This window comes from Saccopteryx bilineata, chromosome 2 (assembly GCF_036850765.1).
Source record: "Saccopteryx bilineata isolate mSacBil1 chromosome 2, mSacBil1_pri_phased_curated, whole genome shotgun sequence".
Classification (NCBI taxonomy): domain Eukaryota; kingdom Metazoa; phylum Chordata; class Mammalia; order Chiroptera; family Emballonuridae; genus Saccopteryx; species Saccopteryx bilineata.
This window is the reverse complement of record NC_089491.1, coordinates 296,108,519-296,135,057: the sequence shown is the minus strand read 5'-3', so window position 1 is coordinate 296,135,057 and position 26,539 is coordinate 296,108,519. Positions and strand designations below refer to the sequence as shown.

General features: G+C 50.3%; 1 protein-coding gene across 1 annotated transcript in view; it reads left to right on the top strand.

Moving 5' to 3' along the window:
- VASH2 (vasohibin 2) overlaps positions 1–25,870 on the top strand; it is a 36,006-nt gene extending 10,136 nt beyond the window's left edge. The window contains exons 3-7 of the mRNA XM_066261395.1: positions 1,684–1,740; positions 2,244–2,318; positions 8,036–8,417; positions 9,636–9,751; positions 23,873–25,870. Of these exons, the coding sequence (XP_066117492.1) occupies positions 1,684–1,740; positions 2,244–2,318; positions 8,036–8,417; positions 9,636–9,751; positions 23,873–23,945 (703 nt within the window). The 3' untranslated portion in view covers positions 23,946–25,870. The remainder of the gene's footprint in view (positions 1–1,683; positions 1,741–2,243; positions 2,319–8,035; positions 8,418–9,635; positions 9,752–23,872) is intronic.
- The last annotated feature ends 669 nt before the right edge of the window (positions 25,871–26,539 follow it).

Genomic DNA, 26,539 nt, shown 5'->3' with positions numbered 1-26,539 from the left:
AGCCAGGTAATTTTTCATTATTTATTATAGGTTTGTCTCACTTTAGGCACTAGATGTATATGAACTAGATATATAAATGGTGAAAGTTGGCCATATACATTTGCATTTATGCCAGTTGAATTCTACTTTAAATATACTGGAATCTCACTGTTTGAATAAAATCTTTGGTAAACTAAAAAAAAAAAAAAAAAAAAAAAAGATCACCTCACAGTGATTTTTTTTCACCCCTCATTCTTTTTTTTTCTTTTACCTTTAAGGCATTGTATATATATATATATTTTTTTTTTTTAAAAGCCAGGCAAACCTGTATTGTTCTTGGTTATTCTTTGGTCAGACCAGTAATTTCTAAACTGTGAGCTTAATCAAATGAGTCCCTGGCCCTCACCCTGGAACTTCCAATTCACAGTCCAAGGTGAGGTGACCGGATGGCACCGAGGGTTAAAACCATGGCCGGAAGTGGGATTCTCCGGAAGTGGAGCCCAGGGGGTGGTTGTGTGTGCTCCATCTGAGTCCTCCAGGGGAGGACCCCCAGCCCTTCTCAGGGGGATGTGCAGGGCCTGTAGGTGTTCAGCACCACCCTCTGCGGCTGCCTCCACCACAGAGGGATACGCATCTAACCTCATGCACCTGCCCCGCCTGGGTTACAGGTTCATGCTTCATTAGAAACTTCCCAATATGCACTTTTTCTATAGGATTTTGTTTGAGGCAGGGTAGGGAAATGCACAAGGCAACATTTCTTTAGGCTCAGAAAAATCAGGATCTCATCTCAGAGAAGAAAGCATGCATGACATTGTAGAATCTTTGGTCTCCTTTGGAAGGACCTGGTGCGGGTTCTCCCATCTATGAGATCTTCTGGGCAACCAGTTAAATACCAGGTTGTGGATGATGTCATCATCTTATAACATTTAGTAATCAATGTCAAGTGTCAGTTTGGACATAAAATGAAAGTGATGTCTCCATAGTAAGCTCTTCTGTGGTCTGCGCTGTTGAGAAACCCTGCTGCCATCCATCTCCTCTTCTATATGTCACTCTTCCATTCCATCCATCCATCCATCCATCCATCCGTCCATTTATTCATCCACCCACCCATCCACCTACTCTTCTGTCTATCCAGCCATCCATCCAGTTTCCCCACCACCCATTTACTTTTCCATCCATCCGTCCGTCCGTCCATCCATCTCTCCATCCATCCATCCACCCACCCATCCATCCATCCATCCCCCATCTATCTACCCTTCAACCTATCTCCCTCCCTGTTTATCTATCATCTGTCCACCCATCCATTCACTTATTCCTCATTCATTTAATAACATTTGCTAACTGGAATATATTTGGTTTGTGCCAGGCTTTATGATTGATATAAAGATGATAAATGGTCCCAACTCTCAAAGAGCTTGTAGTAGTCTAATAGATGAATTAAAACATGTAGTCAACTAACCAGAATACAGAGCAGATTGATTATAGCTATTCGAAAGGTCCAAGGTACTTTGGGGCCTAAGTTAGAAGTTACGATTCCAGGCAGGACAGCAGGGAGTTAAAGGATGTTGACTACCTTCTGGCTGCTGGACACCTTCTGCAAAGCCTCACTTCCTCATCCCACTGAGAAATCAATGCATAGCTTCCTGCTGGATTCCTGGAACCTTTGGAGTTTTCTGTCACTTTCCCTTTACATACTTCACACAGATATAATCATACAGGGACCCAGTTCTTTGAAATTAGGAAAATGAGACCACTGAGTGGGTAAGTGGTGCATGACCTGTGGACCAGGAGATCTCTTTCCTACCTGAGAGCTGCTAACTCCCTCTCCCACCCTCTATACCTGTATCCCAATGCTAATATCCTGGTCTCTAAGGGGTGGAGATGGTAGGGGGGGTTGGGGTACCCCAGGGCCATGTTGGAGGTTGGGATGGGGTCTGGACCACTGACAGCTAAGCTCAGTGGTGGAGACCAACTATATGAAATTTTGCCTTCCATGTAATGCTCCGTGTCCTGGGCAATGAGGATGCTATGGAATATGGACACGAACACGCAGGACTAGCTCTTGGAGAGATGGGTGGAGAATTTAGGATTTTATTTCTGCCAAGTGTGGATATACTTTGGCACCCTCCTGTGAAGCAAGTTCTCCCCTTCCCCTCTGTCTTCCTGCATGGTGCCTAATGTGGAGATAGGCATGCTGATGGACAAAGACACCACTTGAATCATTAAAGAAGTCCTGAGATCCTTTGCTGTGCTCTATCCTACAGGTTAATGGAAACAGCGAAAGAAATGACTCGAGAGTCCTTGCCTATTAAATGCCTTGAAGCTGTCATCCTGGGCATGTATCCTTTAAGTTATATTTGTTGAAGTTTACTGCGTAGGTGTTGGCCTCACTATGGGGCTTTACTGTCCTAGATCCACAGAGATGATGGTTGTTTTCTCCTTGGAGGAAAGTGTCAAGCTCCCATAATGTTCTTCTTTAACATCTACCATCTGGCGTTGAACCAGATCAGAGCTTGGCTCCTTGGGTCATCATCAGTGTAACCTGTTAGCTAAAGCCTGCATCAGGGCCAGCTCTCAGGCCAGCCTCTCTGGTCACAAGGAGAATGCTAACTACTAGGAGGGACTAGAGAGAGGCTGCATCCTCGCTGTTTGCATTCATTGGGCATTGCCACAGGAAAGGCACTCCAGGCGAAGTGGGATTTTCCAAACCTATCTCCAGGGACAATTCTAAGAGTGGATTGTGGACGAGACCATGTAATGGTATAGCGTCCCAACTCTACAGAACCCAGAGCTGAAACCGAGGTCTCTCCCGCACTTTCTGTTCCATGTTCTACCAGACTCCTGGCTCCCCAGCTGAATATGGTCCAGAAACGGGGATGGCACTGATGTATTAGTGCTGATGGCAGGATAACATGACCTGATAGATGAGGCAAAGGCACTCCCAGTCCTTTGGGTGATGGCTAGAAGGGACTGTGACCAAGGGAACACAGCAAGAACTGGGCTTGAGAGGTGTTCCCAGGTAAGATAGGTTAAGTTCTTGGGTGGTATGCTGAGAAAGTGGGACCTTTTTCAAAAAAGGCAGTGAGCAGGCCCGGTGAAAGCCTGGAGCAGAGGTGTGGCAGGACAGGTGTGTGCGTCAGAGAGGCACACACAGACTGGAGGGCAGACGGAAGGGCAGACTGGAGGAGGCTGGGTGGGGCTGGATCTGCAGAGGTAGGGAGGCGCTGTCACACGAGGGAGATGGTGATGCTTGGACCGTGGTCCTGGCGACGGGAATGGACTGAGGGACAGTTTCAAGACATACAATGGAGAGAGAATTTCCAGGTTTTTGAGGCTAGCTGGGTGTAGGTAATGAGGAAGGGATCGGCAAATACAGGTTTCCTGATGAAGTGATAGTCCGTGCAGGGTGGGCTGGAGGGATGGGAAGGACAGACGGTGAGACACTTCAGCACAGATGTGAACTAAGACAGCAGGGAAGGCGATGGAAGGTGTTGGGAGTGTCATCAACACCGCTTGCGGACTGATCATGATAGATGTGAGGAGTCAGAGGTGGTCACTTCACATTTCTTGCTTGGAAAATTGGGTGACTGGATAATACTGCCCCAGTCCAAGGGAAAGGCTTACCAAGGATGATTAGATTTATGGGGAGATGAGTTCAGATTTGGACATATCGAATTTGAGGTACCTGTGGGATGTTGGGTCAGGTATTTGGAGTGGGGAGCTCAGGAGAGGGCTCTGCACTGGAAATACAAATTTGGGGGCTGTGTGGTTAAGGGGTGGCAGGTGCCTTTCGGGGAGTGAGAAAAAAGATCCAGGATGAAATCTCACCCTTTTGTGGTCTAGTTGACACAAAGAGCCCATAAATGACACTAAGAATGATAGCGCAAGAGGTAGCAGGAAAACCGGGAAAGGAGATGTGGATCTCAGTGGAAGAATGGGTGGCTCAGAATCAGAATGGGGACAGTGGGACAGGCCTAGTCTGCTTGCTGGTCTCCTGGATATTTTTATGGAAAGGGGTATTTCTGCTACCCTGCAGCTTGATCTGAAACAAGACTGTCCATGGTGCTTGGGCTGACATTTCAAAAATGGAAACTTGAGCCTTACTGAAGCCCCTCCCCAGTGCTCTCCTCCCTGCTCCTCACAGAGATGAGCCATGTGCCTGGGGAGGCTGGCAGGAGGGCCGGACCAGGATGGGTGGGGGCAGCAGATGGCTCAGGGCCCACTCCTTTGGTGGCAGGAGTCAGCACAGCTGTTGGGCAGAGCCTCCTGCAAGTTTAATGGGATTGAACAATTGTTGGGGATTAGCTGGTGGAGATCAGAGAGGGAGATCACAGTGCAGGCCCTTCCTAGGTGGACAGTTCACTTCGGACATCTGCTGATGGATGTCTGAGTGCACCGGGACGGAGGCCACCTTGCTTTACAGCGGTCCTGTACACAATGCCTTGTCCCTGTGCCAGTTTATAAATTTAAGCCTTACTTTAAGTTACAGGAGTTCCCTAAAAACTTTCAGGATTGTGGGGCTAGACCTGTGATGAGCCTCCGGGCCCATCCAAATCGTAGAAGATGGGGCTCTTGGTTCTTCTTGTTCTTGTTGGCGTGACATGTCAGAAAGTGTGGGGAGGGTGGAGAAATTCGGCTCCCCCTGCCGAACTCAGGGATATTTGATTCTTGGCACAGACAAGAAACACGGACCTGAATTCTAAAAGTTGCAGCATCTTTGTCTTTACTCCTTGCTCTGGGTCTGCATCTCTGTGGCCCGCTTTCCTCTCAGGCACAGTGAACAACACGGCTGGGGTCATCTGTCCGTTGCCCCACAGGTCCCGGGAAACAGGTCATGCCCTGACAACCTTGGCTGCTGCTTGGAAGCCTGTGTCCTTTCTTATCTCGTATTGTTAGCCCAGAATTCAGGATCCATGCATAAAGAGCACTATTTGTCATCTTGCCTGAGTGCATGAGCATGCTGAAGAGATAGACCTTTGGTTCCAAATTATTTTTTGAATAATGGCAGTTCTCTCGGGAGCCCTTGCTGACCCTGGCGGGGCTTAATTATGGTATTAAAGGACTAGGGTTTATTTAAGTAACAGGATCATTAGGAGAGGCACGTTAGGCGTGTTCCCAACAGGCTGGATGCTGGGCACGTCTTCCAGGGGCTTGGAGCCCTGCTGTTCCACGCCCTTTTCCCTCAGAAAGCTCTTCCCTGTCCTCATCCACACTTCCATGTCCCTCCCCCTCAGTTCCCAGTTGTTCCAGGACCCAAGGCTTTACTGATGGCCATAATGATGGAACACATCCTAAGGATTAGTGCCCTGTGACAGGATAGACTGGTAGTCTCTCCTGTCCTCTCCCCTCTCTCTTCTCCACGTGGCTGACTCTACTTGTTCCGTAAAACTAATTTTGTGGCCTCTTCTCTGCTCTCCCTGAGGTTGCTGGGCTTGTCTCTCATAACACACATCACATTATAGTTTGTTTTTTGTTTTTATTGAGATATAATTGACATGCAGGACTGCGTAAGTTTAAAGTGTCCAGCATAATGACTTGACGTACATATTTTGCAAATGTGGGATTTTATAAATAGCAGGAAAATATCCACAACATAAAATGACCGGTTCCACTATTTTTAAGTGCACAGCCCTGTGGCATCGAGAGCATTCACGCTGTTGTGTGGCTGTCACCACCGTCCTTTCCAGAACGTCATTGTCCCCAACGGAAATAGCACAGCTGTTAATCACCAACTCCCCAGGTCCCCTCTCCCTGGCCCTTGGCAACCGTCATTCCACTTTTTGTCTGGGTGAATCTGACTACTCCAGGTGCCTCAGAAAGTGGGACGATACAGTATTTGTCCTTTTGTGACTGGCTCATTTCACTTAGCATAGTGTTCTCGAGATTACTCATGTCCTAGCATGCGTCAGAATTATCTTCTCTTTTAAAGGCTGAGTAATGTTCCACTGTATGTATTTACCCCATTCATTTCTGTCCCCCTGTCCATAGACACAAGGGTGGTTTCCACCTTTTGGCCATTGTGAAGGATGCTGCCGTGAACACAGGTGTGTAAACATCTGTTCTGGTCCCTGCTTTTAATTCTTTTGGATATGTACCCAGAGTGGGATTGCTGACCACACTGTAGTGTTCATTTTGAGTCTCTCCCCGCACCCTGTCCCCCGACTTGCAGAGAAGGGCTGTGCACTTCACCTTTGGCCTCCCCCCCCAGCCCCGCCCGGCAGGCTGTTTGGCCAAGAGGTCCTTGCTCAGTGAGTGTTTGTTACACTGACTTAGACAACTGAGGAATACCCTGGTGCCAGCCCCAGAGAACTCGCCCCAGAAAGCCAGTGAGCTTTATATAAGAGGGCTCAGAAGGCTGTGTGATATCACTCCCTGACTGCCAGGGACTCTCACATGATGAAGTGAAGAGAAAGCAGGAGAAATATTTTTACAGAAAGGAGCCCTTGTGATTAAATTGAGAGCAGAGGACAAGGCTCAAGGCCGCAGACTGAGTTCTATCAGCTTCTTTCTTTTTTTTTCTTTCTTTCTTTTATTTGACAGAGACAGGGAGAAAGTCAGAGAGAGGGACAGATAGGAACAGACAGACAGGAAGGGAGAGAGATGAGAAGCATCAATTCTTCATTGTGGTACCTTAGTTGTTCATTGACTGCTTTCTCATATGTGCCTTGACCAGGGGGCTACAGCAGAACGAGTGACCCCTTGCTCAAGCCAGCGACCCTGCGCTCAGGCTGGTGAGCCCCCCGCTCAAGCCAGATGAGCCCGCACTCAAGCAGGCAACCTCAGGGTCTCGAACCTGGATCCTCCACGTCCTAGTCCGATGCTCTATCTGCTGAGCCACCTCCTGGTCAGGCTATTAGTTTCTTTCTTTTTTTTTATTTTATTCATTTTTAGAGAGGAGAGAGACAGAGGACAGAGAGAGAGAAGGGGGGAGGAGCTGGAAGCATCAACTCCCATATGTGCCTTGACCAGGCAAGCCCAGGGTTTCGAACCGGCGACCTCAGCATTTCCAGGTCGACACATTATCCACTGCACCACCACAGGTCAGGCCTAGTTTTTCTTTTAAGGGTACCTGGATTAGCCTTCCCTACCTGGATTATTATTTACTTGAGAAAAACTCTGGAATCACCAAAGATTGTCACGAGAGGAGTGACTTTGTGAGATTCTAATATCCCTCTCCATAAAAGCTGGGTCCTTGGGTCACCACAGCCTTGCCATGGCTGTCTAGGGACTTTGAGATGAACTTGAGGACATTATGCCTCTTGTCCATTGTTGCAGAACATGGAGTCAGTTGTGGCAGTTACTTGAAGCCGCACCCTGTTGGGTTACTGGGCCCAAACAGAGGTAACAGTAAGAGGCTGGTTTACTCCGTCCAGACAGGCCATTGTGTAGAGAGAGCCAAGCTGTGATATCAAGTGGGTGGGGGACCGAGGGGAGCCTGAGGTTCCGGTGCTGCAGGCAGCTGTCCATGTGGAACCCAGGCTGCTGTCCTGGCTGTGACAGGGCCATTGAGAGGAGCAGATGAGGTGCGTATATGACCCATCTTGAAACCTTTCTGTCCCTTGCTGTCTAGGTAGTCAGTCAGTCTGTCTCTTACATGCCCATGGCCTTGGCTTGCTTCTGGCCCCTGAGCATGGCCGAGGCCTTCCATCCTTGGTCTGTCCCACACACTCCAGTTAGAATCGGTGTCTGAGAACGTCATTCTAACTGCCTAGAAAACCCTGGAAAAGCTTGTCATCCCCTGTAGAAAACCGAGGGAGCAAAAGTACTTTGTTGTTTTGTTTTGCATTTATTTAACCACTAAAGAAGATGACAAGTTTCTTTTTTCCTCTTTGTCCCATATTAATTTGGTTTTGGTGCCTTGTATGGTAGGCTTTCAGAGATACCAAGTGAACAATTTAAAAGGGGATTAGTCTGGAAAGGTTGGGCGTGGGCCTGCTCAGAGGCAAAAGGACAAAAGGACGGACTGACGGACGCCATCCGCCACTTTCCCTTCCTGAGAGTCCAGACTTTGAATTTTCAAGGCCTCCTTTCTCTTCCTTGACTCAGAGTATCTAAGATACTTAACCAATGGACAGCCTTCCATTGAGCGATTCCCCATCAGCTTTAAAACCTACTTCTCAGGAAACTACTTTCACCATGTCGTGCTGGGGATTTACTGCAATGGCCGTTACGGCTCGCTGGGGATGAGCCGGAGGGCTGAGCTGATGGACAAGCCGCTGGCCTTCCGGACTCTGAGTGACCTTATCTTTGACTTTGAAGACTCCTACAGGAAATACCTGCACACAGTCAAGAAGGTCAAGATTGGGCTGTACGTCCCCCATGAGCCTCACAGCTTCCAGCCCATTGAGTGGAAGCAGCTCGTCCTCAATGTCTCAAAGATGTTGAGGGCCGACATAAGGAAGGAGCTGGAGAAATACGCCAGGGACATGAGGATGAAGGTAGGTGCTGGAAGCAAACGAGCGACGCCGGAGAGGGCCCCACCTCCTCTCGCTGTCTCCCCAGCCCCGCATCGCCCCGCATTTCTGGGACAGTCACACGTTTCTAGAGGTTATCTTGCTTGGTGGCCACCCTACTAAAACAAAAAAGATAAGCCCTTCACTATTTGACATGGACAGTTGAAGTCTCTTGTGTATATACTACTCCAGACACCAGAGCTAAAGGCCACTTAGACGGTATGGTTAAAGCAACGTCTCGGTCTGCAGCTCCTTCTGTGAAATCATCGAAAATGTTAGTCATTATATATCCTAAGGCTCTTGTTCTGCTTTGTCTTTATGTAATAAGAGTGGCCAGTCATCCATCCCAGTTTCCCTGACACTGAAGGGTTTCCTGGAATATAAGACTTTCAGGACCAAAAAACCAGGGAAGTCCTGGGCAAACCAGAATGAGTGAGCAGGTCACCCACCTTTACAACCTATTTCAGAGTCACTTATATCTCTGCTTTGCTTGTAAGCATCAAAGCCCTTTGGCAAAAATTTCTGACCTGGTATCACAATAGCAGACCAAGCTTGCACTGTGGTGGCTTTGTATAAACTAGACTCATAAGCCCTTCTTCTCTCTACCGTGTCACTTCCGAGATGACAGGATGCCTGCTTGTCCTTGTCCCTCCAGGGCTTGTGGAGTCACTGAGAGAAAGCTTGTGCAGACACTGCAGACCACAGGGGAAAGGGATTATCCTAATTCAGGCTTGGTTATGCTTAGCACATGGGGATTTGTCATCTTCACTCTGCGGGACCTGGAATGAAGATTCTTGACAAATGGAAACCCTCTGTGCTTGTGTGGGTGGAGAGTCCGGGGAAACAAGCTGATTTCTGGGGCAGTGTGGCTGGGGCTTGGCCTTCCCCAGAGAGGAGCTTGCTGAGCGACGAAGCAGTCCCAGGAGGCCGAGGCACTGGGCTCTGCTCCTCTCTCTCCGCTGTGCTAAAGGGAGCACAGTGGAATTGTATTGTCCCCTAGGGAGTGGTACCTTTCTTCTCAGCAGTGCAGGATGAGAGCAGGCCATCTGTGTCTCAGACCACGGCCTGCCAATCTCCCAGCTCAGGGCCTCCTGAACCATGGGATCGTGAATGGGCTGGGGCCGGGACGCTGTGCTGTGGGAAGGGCCCCAGGATGGGGGGCCCCCGAGAAACCAGGGCAGTAACTCCACGTATCTCCTTCAGATCCTGAAACCTGCAAGTGCCCACTCTCCAACCCAAGTGAGAAGCCGGGGAAAATCCTTGTCCCCGCGAAGGAGACAGACGAGTCCCCCACGACGGCTTGGCAGGCGAGACAAGTCGTGAGTAGTATTTCCTCAAGCCCAGCACACACAACGGTGGGGTTGTCCTGGCCCTGGGGACAAAGCTGTGTCCTGGGCTTGGCATTTGAACCAAACAATGATCTCCAAGAGGACCGCCCCTTTTCCAGGAGACGTCTCTACAGGAAAGGCACATTTGCATATGTATCACCCCTCTTCCTCCTACTCTAGTGACAGTCAGCTGTTGACACAGTTGGAGGATGTAGAATTAGGCCCCTGAGTGTGGAGCTACTGTGGAGCTAGGTGACCTTAAGCGTGTCATGAACCTTTTCTCGGCTTAAGTTCTCTCGCCCTACCCCCCCCCCCCAAACAGGATTGTTGGAGTTGATGAACTTTCCTAAAACGCTGTAGCCCTCTGTACCCAGCAGAAAGTGTGACCACCCTCTGTGGATGGTGGCATCAGAAATACCCACAAATCCATTCCCTTCCTAGACTGATTGACTCTCCCTGTTTTAGCTCTGAGGCCAGTGGTTCCACACCTACTTCTTAGGTCAAAATAACTCACTTAAGAAATGACAGGTCGGCGCTGCTGAGAATGCCCAGAGTAACTAACGGGTGATGATCCACTGGCAAATACACTGCTCACAAAAATTAGGGGATATTTTATTGCTCAATATTCATTTTCAAATATCCCCTAATTTTTGTGAGCAGTATATTTGGACCATAGTGACACTGGGAAAAAATGATGCTTTCATTAAGAAGGGTGGCGTGCTGTGTCACATGAGGCTCTCGCCGTGCTGGGACCTTGTGGCCCTGGGCACAGAGGTCCAGGTGGAGCCCCTGCTCGGCTGCGCATTAGCCTGTGGCCTGTGCCGGTCCTTCTGGAGCCTTCGTCTCCTCATCGACTGGGAGGGTAAACATGCTTTCCCTGCCTGTCTCTCCGGGTGTTGTCAGGAGCAAGTTAGAAGATGTCATGGGGAAAACTCGTGACTGACGAACTGCCTTTACACAAGCATATCGTTATTGTCACGTCCAGCCAGTAGAGTAAGCAGGTAGGGTTTTACAATTTTCACTCTCCGGTGAATAAACCAGAACACAAAACAAGTTTGTTATTTGAACTGAGTCTCATAGCCGGTCAGTGATGGAACAGGGGCTAGAACCCAGCTTCCCTGATTCCGGGAAGGAGGTGGCGGAGGGTGGTGTCGGTTCTGTCTTTGGAAGAACAGGATAGGACAGAATATTGTCAGTGCCAACGTAGGTTCCCTGTTTGCCTCCATTCCCCTTCCCACTGCCAAGCCCAGGGTTCAGAACCTACAGCCAGAAAGGTCTTGGCTGAGATGACCCTGGAGTCCAGGGTTTAAAAGGCGAGAAATGGCAAAGTGGGGGGGTTGGGTGGTCCTATAGCAAGAGCAACTGGAGAGCAGGATGGTTTCGGCATGGGTTTGTTATTTAGGGAGAAGGGTGGCTTTAAACCTTTCTCCCATGGCCTCTGACCCTAATCATGCCCTGATGCTAACCATCACCCTTGACCTTGACCCTGACCCTGACCCCAACCTTAACCCTATCTCATTTCTCATTCAAACATCCATTCATTGCTTTCTCTAACAAAGTAGCAGTTGTCTCAGAGGACTATGAACATGGAAACCCTCCCCAGAGAGTCATTTAGCAGAGAGTGAGTGACCCAGAAATAGGAATCTGATTGCTCAGGAAGCAGGGGAGGGGCCTCCTAATCTGGTTTATTATCCCTTCTGCCCAAAGAGGGCTGAGTCCTTCCCTCAGGAGCTCCCATCTTCAGCAAATGGTGAGCAGTCCACAAAGGCTGCTCTTCCCTCTAGGCTCGGGTCCAGAGCATGCAAAACCCTAAGCATTCTACCTGATGGGTTCAGGCACAGAAAGGATGGAGCTGTGGCCTTTTAAGACGATTTCTGTTGGATCCATTTTACTTGGACCTGCAAGAACTTTGCGTGTTAAGTTTTTAACCAGAAGTTACCATATTTGATGAGGGATGGTAAAGCCAATACAATCTTAGAAACTGGTTGTGCAGACAAAAGTCAGGATGAGCCCTGGCCAGTTGGTGGTAGAGCGTCGGCCTGGCATGCAGAAGTCCCGGGTTCGATTCCCGGCCAGGGCACACAGGAGAAGCGCCCATCTGCTTCTCCACCCCTCCCCCTCTCCTTCCTCTCTGTCTCTCTCTTCCCCTCCCGCAGCCGAGGTTCCATTGGAGCAAAGATGGCCGGGGCGCTGGGGATGGCTCCTTGGCCTCTGCCCCAGGTGCTAGAGTGGCTCTGGTCACAACAGAGCAACTCCCCGGAGGGGCAGAGCATCACCCCCTCCCTGGTGGGCAGAGCGTTGCCCCTGGTGGGCGTGCCGGGTGGATCCCGGTCGGGCGCATGCAGGAGTCTGTCCGACTGTCTCTCCCCGTTTCCAGCTTCAGAAAAATACAAAAAAAAAAAAAAAAAAAAAGTCAGGATGATAAGCTAGGTGGTGGTGATGGTGGTGGTTGGAGAAAAGTGGAGGAAGAGGGTGCCTTTGAGTTTGCCCTGTGGAATTTGAGGTGCTTCATAGGCACCAGCAGAAGTGTCCTAGGAGCTGCTGAAAAGGCAAGTCTGGAGTTGGAGGAAGTTGGGGAATAGAGATGATGATATTAGAACCATGTACTTAGAAGTGATGGTGGAATCAGGGGTCCCCAAACTTTTTACACAAGGGACCAGTTCACTGTCCCTCAGACCGTTGGAGGGCCGCCACATACAGTGCTCCTCTCACTGACCACCAATGAAAGAGGTGCCCCTTCTGGAAGTGTGGCGGGGGGCCGGATAAATGGCCTCAGGGGGCCACATGCGGCCCGTGGGCTGTAGTTTGGGGATGCCTGGTGGAAATGGTAGCTGGATGAGTTTGCGAGGAAGTGATGTCAAGGCCCTGACTAGGGCCAGAGGAAGAATCAGAACAGGAGACCAGAAAGGAGTGGTCAGTGCGTGAGGTGGGAGCAGGAGTGTGCCTGCCCAAGGAGAGCTGTTCGGAGGGTGGGAGGAAGAAAAGCAGGGGACACGAGGGAGGGTTTGAGGTGGATGAGGAGGTAGAAGTGGCTGGTCTGTACATTAAGTGGCTTTTAGGACTCATGGCTGAGTCCTCTAGTGGGAGTGAGGAAGAGAGGGTGCGTTATCAGAAAGGGCTGTGCTCAGCACGAGGGCCCAGTGGGCTTGCTGGAGGAGAGAAGGGTCCTCAAACTTGAGCAGCAGAGACTCACCCACAGGGCTTGTTGAAACAGACTGGGTCCTCCCCCAATGTTTCCGATTCAGCCTGAGAACGTGCGGTCCTAGCCAGTTCCTGGGAGATGCTGATGGGGATGGCCTAGGGACACACTCGGAGGCCCATAGTTTGATCAGTCAGAACAGGAGAACTGATTGGTGGTGGTGGTGGAGGTGGGGATCGCCTTAGAAAACAACATTGTCAAGAGGAAGGTCTGCTGAGATGGGCAGATGAGGCCATCAAGTGTGCCCACCCCTGCTTGGTCTTCTAGATAATGGGGTTGCTTAGGGAAGCTAGAGGGTGTGACCCCGCCTGGCCCCCATGGCTGGGCCCCACTGCGGTCCCTCTGGGAGGAGCCCAACTGCTCATTCTCCCCTGGACCTGATGGAGAAGCCCGGTTCTCAGTCCTCCCCCAGGCTGAGCCCATGCCCTGATCTCCGGCTACTTCTTCACGAAGCCAAGGCAGGCGACCAGGCCCGGGACAGCAGAGGACAGTGTTAGACTGCCTTAGCTGTGAGTGCAAAGCCACCTGCCGGGGTTGGGCCCCATCACCTTCTCCCATCCTGCCCACTGGAAGCATAGGCGTGGGCCTGGGAATGGGGCAGACTAGGGAGAGGAAGGGCTGGGAAGGAAGACCTGCAGAAGGAGGGTTCGTTTCCATCCTCCTCCTTCTCCATGCACAGTGGGGGGGGGGGGCGAGAGCACAGGTGATGGTTCACGGTTCAGTGAGAACACTTTTCCAGAATGGGGAGGAGTGGCTGTCGACAGCCCCTGGGTCCCCAGACCCATGCCCCTCCCCCAGCCCTTTCTCCTGGACAGAGCCCTCGTTCCCTGGGGTCTTCCTTCATAGACTCCTCCCAAAGGGTCAGAATTTAGGGATTTCCCCTACTCCCCCCCCCCCCCACTAGAACCAGGTGGCCTTGGAAGAGTTTTAGCTACAAGGGAGCCCAGGTGGCGTCTGGGTTCCTGTGGACAATTTTTATGAGCCAATCTGTGGTTATTCTTGGTGGCAGAAGCCCTAGCCACTTCTTTTCTCTTTCGTCCTAAAGGGCAAATATCTTGGCTGAAGTTTCAAAATGGATTGAGGTGTTACTAGGAGAGGAGATTCTCTCCCCGCTCGGCTGCTCCTACAGCGGGAGCCTGAGCTTTAGCCCCGGGGTGGGGATTGCAGGGTCTGCCCCGTGGGAGAAGAGGAAGCGAGAGGGGGAAATGAGAGTAGAACAAGGGGCCACGAGGGGCGGGGACTGAAGCACCAAGCCCCGCCCTCCCCTGCCGGGTCTCCACACTAGAGCCCCAACGCCCTGGTTGCTAGAGCTGTGTCTGGAGAAAAGCAGCGTTTCAGCGCCTGCACATGCCTTTGCCAGGCAGACTCTTCTCCAGGTAATCGTGCTTTGGGCAAGGAAACAAGAAACGAGTATTCGTTATGACCCAATAACTCCCCCAACTCTGGGAACCCTACTGTAGAATGGTTAGGACTCTGTAGGGTTTGGTGACTCCGTCCCTGAGTTATTATTTCAGCATGACATAAGGCCACCCTGTCATTTCTAAATGTGTTGGGTGCCATAATGCAGCCCAGGAGTGGCCCAGAGGGTGGAGAATGCTGCAACAGGCAAGAGGTCCGTCAGCTGTGGGGCCCCAGTCCGTGTCTGTGGGTAATTTTAGTGGCTTGCTCCCCGCAGCTGGGGCTACTTCCAGCCCTGCATTCCTCTCCATTTTTGCACTTGTCGGACTAATCCTTTTGGAAGGGAGGATCAGTGTCACTGGGATGGCAGTGGAGTCGGCCAAGTGGGAAGGCCCATAACGATGCTGCGCTAGCGTAGCTGAGACTAGTCTCAGAGGGAAACAGACCCCGCACTCCCCACTCACGAGTCCTTTCTCACACTCTGCGCCCTGAGGAGTGTTTTAAGCACGTTCCACACAGAATAGTCGAATTGTGGCCTGCGGTTCTTTTTTTTTTTTGTATTTTTCCGAAGTTGGAAACGGGGAGGCAGTCAGACTGGGATCCACCTGGCATATCCACCAGGGGGCGATTCTCTGCCCATCTAGGGTGTTGCTCTGTTGCAACCAGAGCCATTCTAGCGCCTGAGGCAGGGGCCACAGAGCTGTCCTCAGCGCCGGGGCCAACTTTGCTCCAATGGAGCCTTGGCTGTGGGAGGGGAAGAGAGAGACAGAGAGGAAGGAGAGGGGGAAGGGTGGAGAAGCAGATGGGCGCTTCTCCTGTGTGCCCTGGCCAGGAATCGAACCCGGGACTCCTGCACGCCAGGCTGACGCTCTACCACTGAGCCAACCGGCCAGGGCCTGGCCTGCAGTTCTTAAAGAGACAGGGAGATGGGGGCTGAGATCCTTGTTTAAAAGCTCTTCTGTGAACTCAGTTAAACCCCCATCTTCACAATTACAGGCCTCAGTCCCCTTGTGGCTCTTTCTTCACTGAGGGGTGCCCACAGTGGTTCTTGGGGGGGTGCAGGATGCCCTCAGAGGCAGAAGGGGTGAGAGGGGAAGTGAAGAGGGTGCTCCCCACTAGGGCCCTGGGGTGCCAGGGGCAGGAAGTGTCTTACAGAGCTCAGGACCGTCCTGCCCAGTTAAGAACCAGCTCAGCTGAAGTGCAGCTGAGAACCCCAAGTGTTCTTAGATGTCCTTCCCAGCTCTGATAGGACGCGGCTCTAGCTTGCTGCCTGTGACCTGGGAGAGTACGGGCGAGGGGACAGTGGCTTTCTGGCTGGACTGCCCGTGTTAGCATGAAAGTAGCTCTTCCAGTTAGAGTGACCATGGGGAACCTTCTTCTGAATTGGGGCAGGAGTCCCTGAGGACGCACGAGAACCTCTGCCTTCTCTCCCTGTTCTGGTTCCTTTTCCCTCCATCCCTCCTCCACTCTTCCTTGCTGTTCATGATTCTTTTCCTCTCTTTTTACTTCTTTGATTTGCCTTCTTTGTCATCTTGCTCAGTCTGGAAAGACCCAGTTTTTATCCACCCGCCCCACAGTTCTTTCCTGCTGGGTTTCTGTCCTGTGTGTCTCCTTTGTGACTCACACGGAACACTTCGTTTCTGACACTGCTGGTCACCAGATGCATGGTTTTCCCCCCACACCATTCGATATTCTCCGTGACACCAGCTGGGTGTCCTACAATTCACTCAATTCTGACACTGTCTACCAGGAGATAGCATCAGGTCCCACGGGTTAAGGGCTCAGTCCTACGAGACGACCGCCCACAGCACACACACTTCAAATGCTAGTCAGAAGCCGAGGTTCTCTCTGGTGCTTCTGACCAACCGGCTACAGATCAGAGGTTTCACTGACTCCCTCCTCAGGTTCAGTCGACTTGCTAGACTGGCTCACAGAACTCAGGGAAACACGTTTACCAGTTTATTAAAGGATACGATTACAAATACAGATGATCTGCCAGATGAAGAGATGCACAGGGTGAGAGCAGTGTGTCCCCGTGGAGCTGCTGTGTCACCTTCCTGGCGTGGATGTTGTTCGACAGCCTGGAAGCTCTCTGTACCCCATACTGTGGGGATTTCTTTGGGGCATGATTGATCATTAACTCCATTTTCAGCCCTTATCTCTTCTCAAGAAACTGGGGGGGGGGACTGAAAATTCCAAGCTTCTAATCATGGCGTGGCCTTTCCGATGGTCATTCCCCCATTTAGGAGCCATCCGGGATCCACCCAGAGGCCCCTCATTCCTACAAAAGATGTGCCTAGTGCTCTAATCACTTAGAGAATGTTGAGGGTTTTAGGAGCTTTGTGCTGAAAATGGGAATGACAACCAAATTAAATATTTATCATAAATCAATGTCACAGTTTCTGTGGCAGGTCATAGCTCTACTGGGCTTTGCTCACCCTGCTGGAGACCCCTGGGTTGCAGAGGTCAATAGCCCCGCCTTAAGACAAGGTCCCCTTTCATAGCTGGGCCACACGTTGGACAGTGGAATCCTTGCGCCATCCTGTCATGAGGCTCAGGAGGATGTCTTCAGGCATCTGATTGAGTGAGGGCGAAGTCTGGTGCTGTTTAATGAAATCATGGAGAATCAATTTGGTTCCATGGTCTAATCACATTGACAGTGTGCTGAGTGGGGCCCAAGAAGTCATTCTCTTCAAATGAGGAAATATCCCTAAGGGTAGGAAGGAGAAAATTTATTTAGCATGGAAGGCAGAGGGTAACAGGAGGAGAGGGTGGGGGGGGGGGGAGTGAGAGAGAGAGAGAGAAACTAGCAAGGCTATGGAGGGAAATATAAAACCTCCAAGTTGCTGTGGGTTTTTTTCCCCAGAAGCCCAGAGAAGGTATTTCCAGCTCAGAGGATTGCCCAGCTTAGCTTCCCATGGGATTTTACATGGTCCAGGTCCCTGGGGATGCTTAGGGAACCCCATGGGCTGTATCTGGGGGACCACCCAGGGTCTCCGGAGCTGAATACTGTGGACAGTCGGGCAGGGTTGGGGCTCCTACTGGGGCTTCCATCACAGAAAAGAGGGGAAGCCAGGCCCTGGAATCTCAAGAGCCTCTGGCTCTTGGTCTCTGGCAGGAGCCTCTCATGTCAGGAGGGCTTGAAGGAAAGAGCAAAGGGCTGGAGAGTCTCTTCAGAGCCAACTCTGTCTTGGCTGAGGCCTGTTGACATAGCAACTTCAGCTGTCGGCCTTGTCAGCTGCCAGCACTGGTGTCTCCTGTCCTGGGAAGTAAGGCATGCGAGCGAGGAGCAGGACTGGCCTGGAATGAGGGGGACAGGTGCGAACCAGTCCCGCGTCCCAGTGTTCCTCCAGAAGAGGCCTACTCAAATAGGCCACAATCCTACACCGGGGCCTGGCCTGACCTGACTCCTGTCACACTCGATAAGAGAGGAGAGCCGAGGGTCTCCAGTTCAGCTTGTAAATGCTGGGCCAACACCAGCCTGATTTAATCTGTCCCACATCCTCAGCAGACTAAGAAGCGTTGCACCTTTACCATACATCCCTTTGTAGACTCCCGAGTCCACAAAGAATACAGCGCAAGAGTGTGAGGGAGAGTGCATGCGGACACGTGGGCATGTGCCCCCACCCCAAGGGGTTGTGACCTCAGGGGAGACAGGAGCAAGAAGCACAGAGGACCGACTGGTGACCTCTGCTTCCTCATCAGGCAGCTGTGGGTGGGCACAGGTGTACCATGTCCCGGAAGTGTCTCACATGTGAGGGGGAGAAGCAAGAGGTACGTTTGCATCAGAAGAAAGGGAATGGATGGATGTTGGTTCCACTGAGAGCGGGGAGTGCTGTTTGTCCAGTGACCCTAGACCTAACAGGGGTCTCCAAACTTTTTACACAGGGGGCCAGTTCACTGTCCCTCAGACCATTGGAGGGCTGCCAAATACAGTGGTCCTCTCACTGACCACCAATGAAAGAGGTTCCCCTTCCAGAAGTGCAGTGGGGCTGGATAAATGGCCCCAGGGGGCCGCATTGCGGCCCGCAGGCCGTAGTTTGGGGACGCCTGATAGAAGGTTCTTGGCACAAAGTGTTGCTAAATAAATTCTTGTGAATAAGTAAGTAGCAAGCAGGTCACAGGAGCCCTGCTTTCCCAGCTGCCACTTGGGCCCTTGGACCCACCCTGCAAGCTGCCGAGCAGGTGAAGGCAGGTGTTGAGCGGTGAGGACAGGAGATGCCCCCACGCAGCCCTTACCCACAGGGGCAGAAAAGGGCCTGAGTGCTTTGGAGGGAATCCTAGAGGCTTTCCTTCCACTTACTGCTTCTTTTCTTAAACCCTGTCTCATAGACAGATGCCAACTTGTGTGTTCAGCCCCAGGATGTGATGTCATTCCCAGTTTGGTCCCCAAACACATGCTGCCATCGCTTTTTGGTTCTGTGGCTTCTTGGGGCTCTCCTGACCTCAGCATCTGGTCCAGCTGAGGTGCTTCCCGGGCCCTGAGGCTGCCCAGGGGGTGTGGGAGACTCGCTGTGCCGCACGGAGGAGGGGGCTTACTCTCCCCGACCTGTCAAGGGCTAGGCAGCAGTGCTGGATCCTAGAGGTGTTTCCCACAGAACACCTTCTCGGGGGTCCGCCGCCTCTCCTCCCCAACCCACCTCCTCTGCATAGCTGACCTCTGCTCTGCTGACCCTGGAATACAGGCCTGAGGTTGAGGTTCAGGGCAGACTTGGGACCAGGCCATCAGCAGTCACCCCACTTCTCCCTGGATACATTGACGTGACAACAGACGCTACTGGGATTACCCATTTGTGTGTCCCCCCCATCTCCTCCCACAAAAGTGCACAGAGAAGTCCCGACCCCTCTTCCTGTAAAACAGAAGGCAGCTCGAGAGCCTTTCAGAAGGAAAATTTTTTTCTTTTCCTTATTGGGACTGGGGAGGGGTTTGGAGAAATGTATTAATTAAAATCAAATAATAACTCTGGATCCGATGAGAGGTCTGGGCAAGTGCAGACCCGGCTGAGTCATCAGCCTGGTGCTTGTGTTTCTTAAAAATAAATCCCCTTGCAATATTCTAATTATAGCTGGGGAGCCCTTGGCTGAGGCCGCTCCCCACACACCAGCTTCCCCAGCCCTGGCTCTGAGAGGAGCTGGCAGGACTGCCGTGTCCCTGGCTGGGCCCACTGGCAGGTGGCAGGCGGTGATAACCCACTTCTGTCCTCCGCCAGGCCAGGACACGGCAGCCAGTGTGGCTATGAGTGAAGGGTTTCATCTTCCAGGCAGCTCCCCAGAAATCTCAGCGTAACTCATTTCCTGCCAGTACTCGCCGTTTTCCCTCCTCTGGGCCCCTATGGGGCGGCGGGAGGGGTAGGTATACGGTCCTTCTCCTTTGGAAGCCCTCACACGATCTGTCATTGCAGAACCACACTGAGCTTCCAAGTAGGCAGAGCCCCAAGTGGCTCTCAGAGAGTAAGGTAGAGCCTCTCCTATATGAAAAAACAACAAAACAATTTTGTTATTATGGTGACTTGAATTTCTAGCTTAGGACTTTGTCTCTGTTAAAATAAAAACATCCTGCCGGACCAGGCGGTGGCACAGTGGATAGAGTGTTGGACTGGGATGCGGAGGACCCAGGTTCGAAACCCTGAGGACGCTGGCTTGAGCGCAGGCTCATCTGATTTAAGGGCAGGCTCACCAGCTTGAGCGCAGGGTCGCTGGCTTGAGTGCGGGATCATAGACATGACCCCATGGTTATTGGCTTGAACCCAAAGGTTGCTGGCTTGAAGCCCAAGGTTGTTGGCTTGTGTCCAAGGTGGCTGGCTTGAGCAAGGGGTCACTCATCTGTTGTAGCCCCTGGTCAAGGCACATATGAGAAGCAATCAATGAACAACTAAGGAGCCACAATGAAGAATTGATGCTTCTCATCTCTCTCCCTTCCTATCTGTCTGTCCCTATCTCTCCCTCTCTCTCTGTCTCTATCCCTAAATAAATACATAAATTAATTAATTAAAAACATCCCCTGATAAAGGTAACATAATGAAGCCCTATCGACTATTTGCATGTTAGCAAGAACTCGGCCAAAGTTTATTCAAAGAGTCAGCATATTCAGCCGTGGGGAGTCATAGATGGATTCACTAGATCCTGCTCTCGAGTTGGTCACTATCCCCTAGGCGGGCACAAGGTTTATGAACCTGCAGGGTTTTTGAACAGATGTACAAAAGGAAACGCCATAGGAAGTCAGAAAACTCTCACGGGAGAAGGGGCACTGGGGCCGGACCTTGCAGGGCTGACACTGACAGCAAGGCACGCGGGAGGGTGTTCCATAGCCAAGGTGCAGAGGCAGGAGGGCCGTGGTGCCACTCGGATGCTTAGGAGGATGCTTTGCTTGGGTATAGGAGGACGGGGCAGTTGGCCTAAGGTTAAGGACATGGGTTCTAGATTCTGGGGACAAACTCCGGCTCTACCACCTGCTAACCGTGTGACTTAGCTTTGAGAATGTTCTCTTACTTTCAGTGCCTCTGTTTTCTCCTCTGTGAAGTGGGTATAACAGTGTCATCCCCACCAGGTTGTGGTGAGAATTAATCAATCCATATACTGGTAACCCTCTGAGAACAATGCCTGGCACATAGTAGGGCCTAATGAACAACAGCTTTTTTTAATGGTGATGTCTTGGCTGGGGGAAGGCAGGGGAGAACTGGTGGAAGTGCTCAGGAAAGGTTTAGAAAAAGGAGGGCAAAGACCACAAATTTCAAGGGTGCCAAGAACGAGTACAGGGTGAGGTCTGGGGGCACACAAACTATGAAAAAAGGGAAAATTCAGTCCCTTGTGGTGGAGGGGCTCCAAAGTGAGTCAGTCAGGTGAGTGGCCCAGAAATGGCTTCTGAGGAGGTGGCCTGCCTGAGGCCGGATGTGGCTGGGATCCTGGGGAAGCCCTCATTACAGGGCTGAGTCAGGGGCTTTGTTCTCCCCTTGACCCGCCCTGTTGTGGGTCCTGCCACTTAAACTTGCCAGCAGGTGCTGTCACAGGACTGAGGTAAAGAGTTGAGAGCAGACTTGTCACACCTGCAACACACTAGTAAGCTAGTGTCTTTCTAGCATCCTTTTTATATTTGAAGGCCAGGGCCTTTAAGAGTGTCAGGAGCGGCCCTGGCCGGTTGGCTTAGTGGTGGAGCGTCGGCCTGGCATGCAGGAGTCCCGGGTTCGATTCCCAGCCAGGGCACACAGGAGAAGCGCCCATCTGCTTCTCCACCCCTCCCCCTCTCCTTCCTCTCTGTCTCTCTCTTCCCCTCCCGCAGCCAAGGCTCCATTGGAGCAGGGTTGGCCCAGGCGCTGAGGATGGCTCCATGGCCTCTGCCTCGGGCGCTAGGATGGCTCTGGTTGCAACAGAGCAACACCCCAGATGGGCAGAGCATCGCCCCCTGGTGGGCGTGCCAGGTGGATCCCGGTCGGGCGCATGCGGGAATCTGTCTGACTGCCTCCCCGTTTCCAACTTCAGAAAAATACAAAAAAAAAAAAAAAAAAGTGTCAGGAGCGGAGGGACTTGATGTTGAGGAAGATACCAGGCCAGGAAGAAAACACGGGCACTGAAGGTTCAGAAACTGGGTGAGCTCAGTAGATGCTGCCAGGCCCACAGATTCTCTTGTTAAGCACAAGGAATTGCTTAATTTTCAGAGACAATGAGAGATGAAGAGCCACCAGGGTTTAGGTCCTACATAGGGTTCCACGGAAGAGACTGACTCTTAGGTGTGACTGTCTGGACTTCGTTTAGGGTGTGGCAGCTTGTCCTGAGTGGAATTACAGAGAACTTGCTAGAAACATGTTCCCATACTAACTTTCCTCAGGTCTACTCAGCGCCCACCTCTCCTAGCATCGTGTCTGAATTAGCACTGCACGAGGAGTTAGCGGGGAAACGGTATGTTAGGACCAGCTGTGGCTGTGGGGAAGGTTAGGTTGAAGCTGTGGCTGGACCATGACTCACCGCAATGTGAAAAAGGCTCGACAGAGGTTGAGGGGTTGTGCTTCTTCAGTGTACCACCTGGAGGGCCCAGCCCAGCCGTCACTTCCCCAAGAAAGAAAGGGAAAGAAAAAGACAAAGCCACTTGTCTTTTGGTGTCCCTGTAACTGACAGCCAAGCTGCCCTTCAACGTCAATCGCATTGGCTACGACTTAGTCCAAGGCCATGCCCGGCCTCAGGAAGGCTGGGAAATGTGGTTTGTATTCTATCTAGGCAGCTCGGTGCCCAGCTGGAAGTCTGGGGTGTCTCTACCAAGGAGGGGAAGCATGAATGTTGAGGGGCAAACTAACAGTCTCTGCCACACACAGATCATTAGAAATAACAGCTAAACACAAACTTTTTTTAAAAAAAGATTTTATTTATTGATTTTAGAGAGCGAGAAAGGGGGGAGAGGAGTTGGAAGCATTAATGTGTAGTAGTTGCTTCTTGTATGGGACTTGACCCGGCAAGCCCAGGGTTTTGAACCGGAGACCTCAGCATTCTAGGTCAGCGCTTTCTTTATCCACTGCACCACCACAGGTCAGGCGCAAATGTCATTTCCATGGGGTAAGAAATATATGCTTACATAGTTACAATATCAGGAGACGTAGTGTGGAAATCATATTTTAATTGCTCTAGGAAGGCAAAGACTTTATGAGTTCAAGCTTATTCTTTGAAAAAGTGAGTTTTTGATCACTTAATTTTCTAAAAGTAGGGTACATGGGGGAGGGGAAGCCACATAAATGCTTACGTGTAGTTGTATATTGGAAAGTGTCTTAGGAAATGTGTTTAAGGAAGAGATGTTTTTTTCATTGAATGATTTTGCAGTGACATGCTTTTTCAGATGTATTCTCAAAGGTGCACCGTGATAATACACATTCAAGTCTGGAGTAGTGACCCTGTCTTAAAGAAAACAGACTCAGCTGGCTGAGACTTCTTAGAGCTGCTGGCTTCCCCCAGGGCACAAACACAAGGAAGACAAGGTTTCAGTTTCAAGGAAAATTTGGCTCAGATTTTCAGTATATGGGACTTAGACCCTTGCAAGGCTCACAAGTTAGTGTGATAAAATTCAGGGTTAAAGTTGAATAAACTTGGCCTGACCTGTGGTGGCGTAGTGGATAAAGCGTCAACCTGGAAATGCTGAGGTCGCCGGTTCAAAACCCTGGGCTTGCCTGGTCAAGGCACATATGGGAGTTGATGCTTCCAGATCCACCCCCCCTTCTCTCTCTGTCTCTCCTCTCTTTCTCTCTGTCTCTCCCTCTCCTCTCTAAAATGAGTAAATAAAAAAAAAAAATTTAAAGTTGAATAAACTTGTTCAGCAACCTGTATATTTTTGAACTCTAGATCAAAAGCCTATTAAAATGTTCCTTAAGACCTAGAAAAGGTGGGTTTAACAAGAGTCGAGTTGTGAGTTGAGGCTGGTGGGTGGGCTGGGGGCAGATATCACAGGGTTAAGAAAACTGAGTTGAGGTGGCCCCTGGAAATACTAACTGTTCTTTCTCCGTCCCATCCCCTCTGCCCCCCACCTGTCTTCCCCTTAGGCCTGCTCCGCCTGAAAGCAAGGTGGCTGACCTCAGCACCCTGAATGAAGTGGGCTATCAGATCCGAATTTAGGCAAGCCATACCGGCCAGCAAGAGGGCTTCTGTGGTGCTTCTCTCTGCACTTTACCCAGTGTCTTCGGGAGGAACTGCAACTATTTATTAAGAACTTGTGGATTTTATTTTTAAGGAGTCACTTGGAAACAGAATCTGAGTGGGTGGTAACAACGGAAAACAATTCACGAAGGTAAAAAAATTCATGAAGGGGCAGCCGTGGAAAGGCTAAAGTCATAACCCCCGCTGGGGTTGGAATGTCTCCCTCACTCCAGATAGAAAGGATAATACCGGAACTGTAGTTCTCTATTTTTCCATTTCCTAACATTCTTTTACTTGCTGTCAACATTATCCCTCACAAAGTAAATGTTCATGAAATCCTCCCTTTCTGTTTTTGATATAGTAAGGTAACTCAATCAGTATTAATGTTTTTTGCAGCAATAAGAGGCAACGGTTGGTGGGTTTTTTTTTAAAAAGCTGTCGATATTACCTCAGCATCTTGACATCAGATATGCAAACTTAATGGTGTTTTGGGTTTTTTTATATTCTATTTGTATTGTGACCCCAGTATTTCCATGGGGATCTCCACAAAGTTTGGAATTCTTTCCTGGTGCATACATGTGATGATATTTAAGGTATTATATGCAAGTGTTTTGCAAGAAAGCACTGAAATTCTTCTGGCAATACGGGAAACCATTTTCAGGATCTTGGAGTTACTTCTTGACACATACAATGACAGCAGTTTTTGTTCTTTCAAAACAAAACAATACAATACAAAAGCACGTACAGAAGCTAGTCTATGTTCTGTCACTAGCATTTAAACTTTGCAGACTCTAGCAAAAAGCCAAAGTGGTCATGCAGTATTAGAAAAATTTAGCAGGAGGACTATTACCTCTGATAATAACAAAACTCAGAAAGGCAACGAGGCCAGGAGTGAAACAGCAGGTCTTGAGAAACAGGTACTCCTTCTGTTCACATTTCATCTGATTTTTAAACTCGGTGTTGGGCCTTGATGCTCAAGGACTCACCGTTGTTAGGGACAGGTTCTGATGTCTTATATTAAGACCAAATGGGGCGTGATGGGATTTTGTTTCACATAGCGCCCCTTCTACATTGCTTTTCAGTACGACTTGATGACATTTAGGAACTGGTATTGGAAAATGCAGTGAATGAAAGAAGCATGGAATGCTTCTGTAAATGTCTGCAAGTCCAGTGTCATACCTGATAGTGTGACTGGTCGCTGCAGCAGTATGACTGTCTGCCTGCCCGTGGTAGTTGCAGTGTAACTTCTGGCTGCAGATCACACAGAATTCTAACAGCATCCCAGCTCTGCCTGTTATCATACCAAGAGTACAGCTTCTATTTCATTCATTTTATCTTAGTAACCATGCCAACTCGAGACTGAAAGACCCATTTTTAAGGGAAGTCTGCTAGTCAACAGAAGCATTACTTCAGTCTCAGTGTTTCCCCTCTGGCTTTTTTTTGCCTGGCGGTGTTTATAGGAAGTTATAAAAAAAAAATGAGAATGTGCTCATTCAGATTCTTTACCTGAGGGGTGACGTGGAAAATAAAGTAACTTCATCCTTTAGCCATGTGCACATGAACTCACTTTACTCTAAAGATCAATGTTATTGCTGGGAAAGAAGGAAGTCTAATGTCCTTTACATGAACAGGAACAAGTACACATCTCAATTAGAATAAATTAGCATAAGTTAAAAACTCTGAACTTAACCACTTCATTAGTAGTACTATCAGTTGGCAGAGTTTGAAATGAGTTGTTTTTATATCTTCACAAAGCAAACCCATTTGCAGCCCACGGTCACGTTTAGTTAGTGATCATTTCATTCTCATTCTGAAAACAATACTGACTCTGAGATATCAGGTATATATAAAAATATGTATCTTCTGTATATCAATCTGAAACTTCATTATGTCCAATAAGAAGACTACTTGTGCCCTGGCCGGTTGGCTCAGCGGTAGAGCGTCGGCCTAGCGAGCGGAGGACCCGGGTTCGATTCCCGGCCAGGGCACATAGGAGAAGCGCCCATTTGCTTCTCCACCCCTCCGCCGCGCTTTCCTCACTGTCTCTCTCTTCCCCTCCCGCAGCCAAGGCTCCATTGGAGCAAAGATGGCCCGGGCGCTGGGCATGGCTCTGTGGCCTCTGCCTCAGGCGCTAGAGTGGCTCTGGTCGCAATATGGCGACGCCCAGGATGGGCAGAGCATCGCCCCCTGGGGGGCAGAGCACCGCCCCTGGTGGGCGTGCCGGGTGGATCCCGGTGGGGCGCATGTGGGAGTCTGTCTGACTGTCTCTCCCTGTTTCCAGCTTCAGAAAAATGAAAAAAAAAAAAAAAGACTACTTGTAACATTGCAGTCATTCTAAGAGCTTGGGAAATTGCCTAAGTACTGTCCCAGCTACAATATGGAAAGTCCATAGTTGCACGGCCTCTTGTTTCCCACAAAAAAGGGAAAGGAATCGGAACACAAGTGTTTCTAATATGCTGATGTATAAGCCTTAAAAATGCCAACTGGCTTGATGATTCAATTAAGTAACTTACTTTCTTCCACACTAACATCTTGATTTTAAGATTCATTTTCCCCAAAGCAAGTAGTAGTCA